We start from the raw sequence: 9,944 nt of genomic DNA, 5'->3' as shown, positions 1-9,944 counted from the left end.
GTCAGCCACCATATCATTTAATTTAGCCACTCCGCATAAACCATCAACAAATACATTGTGGTCATGACAGTGAGTAATCGGATACGTATGATCATTTCGATTTTGATTTATTTGTTTTGGATATAAGCCATAGTAATTCATGCATCGCAAGTACAAATTGTGTCTTGAGATGAAACTAGCATTCATCATTTCAACCCTGAACATCGGGTCGTGAAAAGCACATAGCAGGATCATTCTCTGAGCCAATGAAAGCACTGTTTCACGCCAAACCGCTGATCCTATCATGTACGGCGTGCCAAAATAAGCCCATAGTGGAATCATTAGGCAATTTAAATAGTGTTTTATTGACATCAATAAATCACATAAGCAAGCCCCAGATGTGGTGGATAACGTTCTCAAGTACAAAGAGTACACTGCTCTTCCTTATTTAAGCGTGTGTGTGTGTGTGTGTGTGTGTGTGTGTGTGTGTGTGTGTGTGTGTGTGTGTGTGTGTGTGTGTGTGTGTGTGTGTGTGCGTGCATGTGCGTCAGCGTGTGTGTTTGTCTAACTGCCGCATCGGTACCTGTGGAGGCTGCTGAGGGGACGACGGCTCATAATAATGGCTGGAACCATGTGTTTGATGTTGTTGATACCATTCCACTCATTCCACTCCAGCCATTACCACGTGCCCATCCTCCCCAATTAAGGTGCCACCAACCTCCTGTGGTCATTACATTAAACCTTCAACTCAACCAATCAATCAATCAATCATGAAGCAATGCATTCTGGGTATGTGTCATATAAACAAACAGGACGAATCTAATCTGTGGCTTTCCCGTGACAGTGCATCAAAAACACACCAAGTCACTTTCATATCTTTCCCTCGCAGCCTTTTTCCAAAGCGTTGCAGAACGCTGCAGAAATGAATCTGGGCTGGCGAACGTAACTCGTTCATCATCGTTTGAGTTACGTCCTCTGTAGGAAGTGTTAGGAAGCGTGGAGATGGTTAGTGTTTGACAAATGTTTCTGTTTACCTGCGTCATCCTTCGCTTCGTCGGCCGTGTTGCCCAGCTCAATGTCAAAGTCGATCCCCAAGACGGTGTTGTGATCAGGGTTACGCGGAACTAGGGGAGCAAAGAGAAAAAGCGAAATCAAGAGGTTTTAAGGAAATGAATAAGTGTTTGTGTGTACGCGCTACATTGACAGAGAATACAAAATACATATTTTGTTGATAATGATAGATAGTAGGGAGAAGAGCAATATCCTCTGGGATATTTGGCTGTTAATCAGCACACCTACCTGGCAGGGGAATATGTTCTCAGACAGGTTTGACCAACGCTATATAAGAGCAGGAAAATTGATATCAACCCTCAAAGATACGATATAATTTGGATAGAGACAAAATACATGGCACCTGAATTAGAACAAAAACACATTCATACACTACACTGTACAGTACACTGTACTACAAACGGTTTCACATATTAGGTCCATTCTGCCTACTGTACTCAACTCTGCTAATTCAGACCCTATGATTGGTAGCCACAGAGCAAGGGGTGTGGTGGAGGTGTGTGTGTGTGTTGGGGGGGGGGGGTCTTCAGCTGTTTCTGATGCAATGGCCGTGTAAACGCTGTGACGCACACACGACCCTGGGGCCCCTCTCTCGTGGCACAGTGACACAGCCACTACTGAAATAACCCTCAGTCTCTACTGACATAACTGTGGTCATACTGCCTTATATACTGAAATGCCAAGCCGCCCCAATGCCTTAAAGGTCACAGGTCAAATGGAAACATGGGAGTTTGTGGGAGCTTAAGACTCACCTTACTCTAAGTACAGTACTTCTTGTCTAGCTCAAGTCCTATTGACCAGGTTTAACTTGTCAAACATGATGCTTAGATTAAGTAGCCTATGGAAAATTATATTTGACAATAACAAAATCTGGTGATATCATCATCAAAGAAAAATAGGATTGATAAAACATAACTACCAACACCTCAATTAGGGTACGATACACTCATACTGTTCCACAGGCGCTACACTTGACCTCTGAACCCTAACCCCTGGCTCTCCCACACTACCTTGTGTCCTAGCAGTCTACTTCATTTACCCCAGTGTTAGCCACTAGCTTGGGCCACTCCTGAGCTGACATTGATGTAGCACGTCAGCCTGTCTGTCTGTCTGTCTGTCTGTCTGTCTGTCTGTCTGTCTGTCTGTCTGTCTGTCTGTCTGTCTGTCTGTCTGTCTGTCTGTCTGTCTGTGGAATCAGGAAGCAGAGGGCTGTGCACAGATTCCCTGGCAAGACACCAGGCTCTCCAGCAATGCCAGGCATCCAGGCCATAGACGTATTCAGGCCAAGGTGGGGGGGAAAGGGGGGAGGACCTCCCTAGGAGCTACATTAGCTGAGCGTGCTACTGTACACTCTTAGGAAAAAAAAGGTGCAATCTAGAACTAAAAAGGGTTCTTCTGCTGTCCCCATAGGAGAACTCTTCGAAGAACCCCTTTTGGTTCCAGGTAGAACCCTTTTGGGTTTCATTTAGAACCCTTCTACATGGAACCCAAAAGAGTTCTACCTGGAACCAAAAAGGGTTCTCCTACGGGGACAGACTCAAATTTTCCATACGCACAAAAAGCTTATTTCTCTCAAATGCTGTGCACAAATGTGTTTACATCCCTGTTAGTGAGCATTTCTCCAAGATAATCCATCCACCTGACAGGTGTGGCATATCAAGAAGCTGATTAAACAGCATGATCATTACAAAGGTGCACCTTGTGCTGGGGACAAGAAAAGGCCACTCTTAAATGTTCAGTTTTGTCACACAACACAATGCCGCAGATGTCTCGAGTTGAGGGAGCGTGCAATTATCATGCTGTCTTCAGGAATATCCACCAGAGCTGTTGCCAGAGAATTGAATGTTCATTTCTCTACCATAAGCCGTCTCCAACGTTGTTTTAGAGAATTTGGCAGTACATCCAACCTGCCTCACAACCACAGACCACATGTAACCGCACCAGCCAAGGACCTCCACATCCGGCTTCTTCATCTGCGGGATAATCTGAGACCAGCCATCCAGACAGCTTATGAAACTGAGGAGTATTTGTCTGTAATAAAGCTCTTTTGTGGGGAAAAACTCATTCTGATTGGCTGGGCATGGCTCCCCACTGGGTGGGCCTATGCCCTCTTAGGCCTACCCATGGCTGCACCCCTGCCCAGTCATGTGAAATCCATAGAATAGGACCTAATGAATTTATTCCAATTGACTGATTCCCTTATATGTACTGTAACTCAGTAAAATCATTGAAATTGTTGCATGCTGCGTTTATTTTTATTTTCAGTATACAACTTGAACCCAGGTCTGCCCTACTGAAGTCCATGGCAGTTGGACACGATAATGTACAGCGCCACTTTACACTGTGAGAAACAAAGGGCTAAGTATTTCTTCAGGGAATCAATCTCCCTCGGCCAGCAGCTGCACTCCCACGCTTAATAAATCTGATTTACTCCACTGTGTTAGCCGTCCTTGTCGCTAGCGCTCCTCTTGACCCTGTCTTGTTTAATTCTGTGGCAAATATTTGGGCAGTCAATGGGGCTAAAAGCTCAAGAGAGGATTTTCACATACTCTTCTAACCAAGCCAAGCACAGGCTTTTTCAATGCACAAGTTCCTTTTTTTCAATGTGTCTTAAAGGGATAATTTTCTGGATTTTTTACCCAATTCATAATTGTTTTCTTACCTCAAGGGAAGTCAAGTGTTTTTATTAGAATTTAAATAAAAGCTTTATGGAAAGCCGTGTGAAGTAAACAATGCATGGGATGTGAGTATGAACGTGTGACAAACAAATTTGGGGAAACACTTCTCTTCCAAAATAGTACTTATATTGCAACAATATCACTCCATAATATCTGTGTTTACTCTCTTGAGGTAATAAATAAATTAAGATTGGGATAAAAACCTGGAAAACAATCCCTTTAAAGAGGAATTTGATTAGCCGATGGTGACACATTTATGAAATGTTTGTGTGGGTAAGAAGACAGAGTTTTCCTGGGTACTTCTTTGCTGCGACCACTTCAAGGAATGAATGGAAGGGAGGACGCATCTTCAAAAGGATTCCAACAGGACCAAGAAAGTGGTTAGCGCTCAATCCCTCTTCCTCAATGACTGGCACGCGTCATCAGCTCCACCTTGACTGATCAGCACAGCCTCAACAAGACAATTACAGGGCAATCTACAGAGTCCCAATTACGAGCTAAAAGTACTAAAACTTTTATTTTACTTTACAAAACGTTTTACTTCATTTACTTTACTAAAAGTAAACAAACTGAAATGTACAAACAAGCTGATGCTTCCAAATTCTGAACCACTTAAAAGAAATCTATATTTTTTTAACCTTTATTTAACTAGGCAAGTCAGTTAAGAACAAATTCTTATTTACAATGACGGCCTACCCCGGCCAAACTCTAACCCGGACGACGCTGGGCCAATTGTGCACTGCCCTATGGGACTCCCAATCACGGCCGGTTGTGATAAAGCCTGGAATCGAACCAGGGTCTGTAGTGATGCCTCTAGCACTGAGATGCAGTGCCTTAGACTGCTGACCACTCGGGAGCCCAAGTCTGATTCAAGCTTCTGCAAAGGACAACAGAAATCTGACAACAGTGTTCCTTATGCTTTGACGATCATTCTTGTCCTCTTGAATCACAAATCCAATTAAAATATTCTATTGATATGGCCGGGGCATCGTCCTTTCCTCTCCCTCTCATCTCATTCAAACAACGCATTTCAAAGACATTCTCCGAGGCTATTCAGCTGAATATATGGATGTCTTCCTCCAAATAACGCAAACTGATGTGAATGCAATCTACCCGCTAGTTTTTTTAATTTTCTAATTATGTGAGGCCATCTGGCTAGGTCGGTGGGAAACACGATCTATCTCACCTCCCAGCATGCACCATGGCTGCTGCACCGCCACCCTTTCATCCTCACAGCCTATTGATGTCAGAGGGCCTTGGCGATGACTTTTAATCAACAGCGTTCAAATAGGCACTGGGATTTTCAGATGTCTTGTAATCCAGTATTATATTAGTCTGATTGCAGATCTGTTTGTGCTGTCTTTCCAGAACAATATAACGCCACACTGACCATTGGAGCTGGCAAGACAGATCTGGTACCTGGCTAGTGTGTTATAATGCAGGCTAACTGTGTAAGGTCAAGTCTGGTCCAATAAGAATAATAAAGGTGTGAGACTAGTACCAAGTCTGCATTTTTTGCAACTAGGTGAATTATTGTCAATAACTGCATAGCAAGTGGTATTATCATATGGTGAGCCTCTATTACCCCCCCCCCCCCCCCCCCCCGTACTGGCCTAGATAGATAGTGGAATATACTTTGGCAAAAGACTGACACTCCCCCTCAGTTCAATGGCATTCAGATGTTCTCCAGTTTCTGTTGAAAATGGGTTAAGAAAATAATACACACGTGATTTCTCTGGACCGCTTCACAACTGATTTGTTGACAGAAAGACATAAAGTGTTTTCATTCTGTCATTGGGAATGGTTGGATGGACATATTTCACAATCATGCCTGATATATTATGAACCAGATGAAAGAAATATGCATATGCAAATGGTCACATCCAGTTGGGAGAAACTTGTCAAGCACCTTATCAAGATAAATTGACCGCATATGGGACTCACCACGTGGATTCGGTCTTGTGTAACAAAATTTGAAATGGTGTTTTTTTACATTAGATAAAAGTAGAGACTTAGAGCTAGAAAATGGTATATCATAGACTGCATTTGAGGAACAATGGGAAAGTAACTCTGCTTTGAAAGTTGATCAACTTGTAAACGCACTTCTGAGAATATCGCCTTTGAATGTTTTGCTATCTAGTGAAGAGCTTTTCTTTGTCTACACCCATTCAGCATCGTTCACACCCTCTTAAGCTTTAGCCCCACCCATCTCGTTTCACTGTCGGAGCGCACACTTATCTTTTAAACCAAATTTCCCAATCAAATCTGCTGAAAAGTAGCTGAGGTGGACATTCAGAAGTTTATGGATGCTACACACACACACACACACACACACACACACACACACACACACACACACACACACACACACACACACACACACACACACACACACACACACACACACACACACACACACACACACTATGCATAACAGTCAATGTAAACCTCAAGCAAAACAAAAACCAAACTTACTGTGGACGTCACCTCTCTGTTTGGTGACCTCCTTCTCGATGGTGTTGTCCACTGGGGTGACCGGCTCGGGCTGTTTTGGGGGAGGCGGGCGGCGTGTGGGCACGTAGGGCGGGGTCCTGCGGGTGGGGGGCGGTGGAGAGGTGATGGCGGGACGCCGTGGGGGCACGTAGGGCTTACGGGTGACTACAGGGGGTCTCCTGGTGGGTATGATTGGTAGTCTCGTGGGGACCACTGGCTTACGAGGGGCGGGGGCCATCGTTCTTGGAGGAGGTGGGGGTGGTGGTGGTGTGGTTGTTGGTTTGGGAGTGGTTGTGGTTCTTTTGGGGGCGGTGGGGGCGACTCTCTTGGCGGTCATGGGCGGTCGGATTGTGGTGGTGGTCCTCTTGTGGTCAGAGTCAGGGATAATGTTGTGGTGGTTCGGGGGGAACCTGGGGGGATCGATGATCACCTTGGGAATGGCTAGAACAGAAAAGAAAACAGAAATTGGATTGAGAGCTGAATTCTGGGTTGTGTTAATTTGGGAACGCAACATAAAAATGTTTTAAAATGTTTTGCAATGGAAAACAAATGCGCGGTTCTAATTGGAGGTGTCCAGATAGTCCCTCCCTGTTTCAGTGTATTCTTTTCTTCAGTTTGGTGCTTAATGAACACGACCCTGACTGCTTCGGTGTTAATGAGGCATAAAGAAGTGGTGACTGCAGTGACCAACTGACCCTTGGAAAGAAAGGCCAGCTCTTTCATCTGCAATGACTTTACCTGAGTAAACAAGCAACCAGCTTTATCTCTGTATCCATAAAGCATACTCCCCCTTATTGAGGGACTTGAAATATTTTATCTTCGAAACTAAATCACTCCCTTATATCAAGACTCATTTTCTAACATTCATTTCCACTTTATCCCCTGATAGAGCAGTCATAGTTCTCAGCCCTGAGCTAGCCAGCCAGACAGCCAGCCAGACAGACAGCCAGCTAGCTGTTATTCATGTGGGCAGTGATACCAACCACATCTATAAAAATCCCTGCACTCAGGATCATCCCCAAAGCCTCTGATGTCATGAAGGAGAGACTGGAGACCCATCTATTGTTTGTCCTCGCATTCCACAGGTCGGAGGGCAGAATAGAAAAGGCATTTAGGGACGACTTGAGGAAAAAGGGCTTCACGATTGAGGACTGAAGGGGGGGGGGTGAGGGTAGGGATGTGGGGCTTCTCAAAGAGAGTCTCGGCTCAAGCTTTCTCTGGTTACGGAGGGGCTTTGATAGAGCATGTGACACACAAATAGGATTTCGCAAATCAACTCCCTCCCCCTCGAACCATTTCTGTATCACACCGGTAGAGCGACGGTAGAGTGACGGTAGAGCGACAGATTGTTTCAAATACCCGTGTCGAGATTCTGCTAGTGCTCTAGGCGGGCGGAGGGGTTCTGTGTGCTGCTAGCTACACTGGTAGCATCCCAAACGGCACCCTTTTCCCTATAAAGTGCACTACTTTTGACCAGGGCGTATAGCGTTCTGGTCAAAAGTAGTGTACTACATAGGGAATAGGGTGCAATTTGAGATGCAAACACTGACTGGCGTACAGCAGTTCAGTCAAAAGATTCAACTACTGGAGATATATAATGATAATAGATTACTTTTCTTTTGCCATTGAGCCGCTGTGCGAACAGCAGCAACAAAGACAAAAGAGACACACAGGCGTCTGAGTGGTCTATCAAGTTAGAGGAAGGAGACACTAGCCGGAGGAAGAAGAAAAAGAAAGAGACATCTGACGTCTGGAAAACGTTTGACTGACCCTTTTTATGTCTTTAAAGATAAAGATGGCCGTACCAGACGATAAGGAGCGGGGTTATCTCACTCATGAGTGACAGCCATTACAAAGACAAGAATTTCAGCCCCTTGCTCTTAAGTTGCTCTTAAGTTGCAGACTACTTTTCCTACCTCGTAATCTCGTCCACCCTCCAGCCTTCAAAAAACACGACCAAAGAAAATAAAAAAGGGGGCCCTGTCCCCTTTAAAAAGAGAGAGGGGCCGCGGGGCCATTCAGTGGCCTAGCTTACGTTTGCAGTCATGGCCCATCCCCCTGTAGCCGTCTTTGCACTTGCACTTGTAGGAACCAGGCGTGTTATAGCAGGTGGCGAAACTGCTGCATTGGTTTTGGCCTGAGGAGCACTCATCCACATCTGAAAGACAGGAGAACCACATAGCTGAGTATGAGGGAGGGAGGGGAGAGAAAAATACAGAAAGAAAGAAAGAAAAGAGAGCTCTTGCACAGCACATAAACACAGTGAAAGGCAGCAGAAGTACAGCATGCTAATTGGCCAAGGTTAATTTCCCCTTCACTCAGAGAGGGAGTTCAGCGTTTATGTCAATGTCTCCTTTTATTAGGGGAAGTGCTATTTATTAGAGTGAAGAGAGAGAATATTCAGTACACTGAATCCTTTACGAAGAATGCTTGTTAGTTCATTAAAACCCTCACCCATTCAGATAATACGTTATGAGGAGTTTAGTGAACACTGCACAGACTGACAGTGTGTGTTGAACTTTTGATTGTTGACACATCTCAAAGGCGTGAGAACAGAGGAGGCGTTATTCCAATAGACTGCTTACTGAATGATTCTCCGTTCAAGATTAAAGACTGATTGTGATTTGTTCAGAGAAGATGCAGTAAATACTTAAGAGGTTTGACAGGATTTCATAAAGTTATGCTGTTTTTCCTCTTTCTTTCTTTCTTTCTTTCTTTCTTTCTTTCTTTCCTTCTTTCCGCTCCCTCGTTCTATCTGTCCCCCCTTCTCTTTCTTCTTATCTCTCTCTTAAAATAATTAATGTAAAGACAACACCTGCGCTCCAGACGCAATGACTCGGTGATGGGTCAAAACATCTCAACAAGCCTGCCCGTTGACCTTTTGACCCTTAAACCCCAGGTAAGACGTGTGGAAGCCTGGATGACCTCATTACGTACCTAGGCACTGGTACTTCCCGTTGATGTACTGCAGGTCGAAGCCCTCGTGACACCTGCAGATGTAACTCCCAAATGTGTTGATGCACTGACGGAACCGGGGACACGTGGCCATGCCGGTCGCACACTCGTCCACGTCTGAAAGTAAGACCATCACAGATGAAACTACAGTTCATAGTTGAGTCTTTATTAATACTTAGAGGGAGAGGTGTTAATACTAAGAAGGATGGGCTGTACAATATCATGGCTCTGATTCAATGCATGTAATAAATACCAACGTTTAATCAGCTAGCCCACCTTCATCTGGGTTTCAATTCTTTATTAATAAACATATAGTTTCACCTATACCAAAGCCGTATATATCCATGTAAATATATGTCTCTTCGTGTATGCTTAGGTTGGCTAGCAACACATCGACACATATAGGTATTACATGAATACATATATAAATATAGCCTACAGGTTCATCTGCATCTTTCAACAGAACAGCATTTCCTCTCTTTCACCGGTCTTTTCTCTCCTTATTTTTTCTTCTCTCATTTGGGTTTATTCAAACATGAACGAAAGCCGATTATGTATTAAATCCTATGATCAGAAGAATACACACCACGGTTGGGAAGGTTTTAAGAGCTCGTTCCGTCCGGGTTGACTCAAATCACCTCTGTAGTTACAGGGGCAGGAAGACATTGAAAGGACTACAGGCTTAGGTGAGTCTTTGTCACTTAAATACCATGAGTTAATGTGCTGTAAAATGTTGCATGAGGGAAACAACTCTGACAGTTACGCCAA

At 44.3% G+C, this 9,944-nt stretch overlaps 1 protein-coding gene across 6 annotated transcripts in view; it reads right to left on the bottom strand.

The window, feature by feature from the left end:
- Positions 1-9,944, bottom strand: part of npnta (nephronectin a) — a 52,243-nt gene that overhangs the window by 8,591 nt on the left and 33,708 nt on the right. For all 6 annotated transcript variants that reach the window (XM_029749568.1, XM_029749567.1, XM_029749569.1 and 3 more), the window contains 4 exons: positions 9,159-9,293; positions 8,257-8,379; positions 6,204-6,662; positions 1,014-1,103 (listed from right to left, as the gene is read on the bottom strand). In XM_029749568.1, coding sequence (XP_029605428.1) covers positions 1,014-1,103; positions 6,204-6,662; positions 8,257-8,379; positions 9,159-9,293 — 807 coding nt within the window. The remainder of the gene's footprint in view (positions 1-1,013; positions 1,104-6,203; positions 6,663-8,256; positions 8,380-9,158; positions 9,294-9,944) is intronic.

The sequence above is a fragment of the Salmo trutta genome, chromosome 4 (assembly GCF_901001165.1).
Source record: "Salmo trutta chromosome 4, fSalTru1.1, whole genome shotgun sequence".
NCBI lineage: Eukaryota > Metazoa > Chordata > Actinopteri > Salmoniformes > Salmonidae > Salmo > Salmo trutta.
This window is presented reverse-complemented; position numbering and strand designations above follow the sequence as displayed.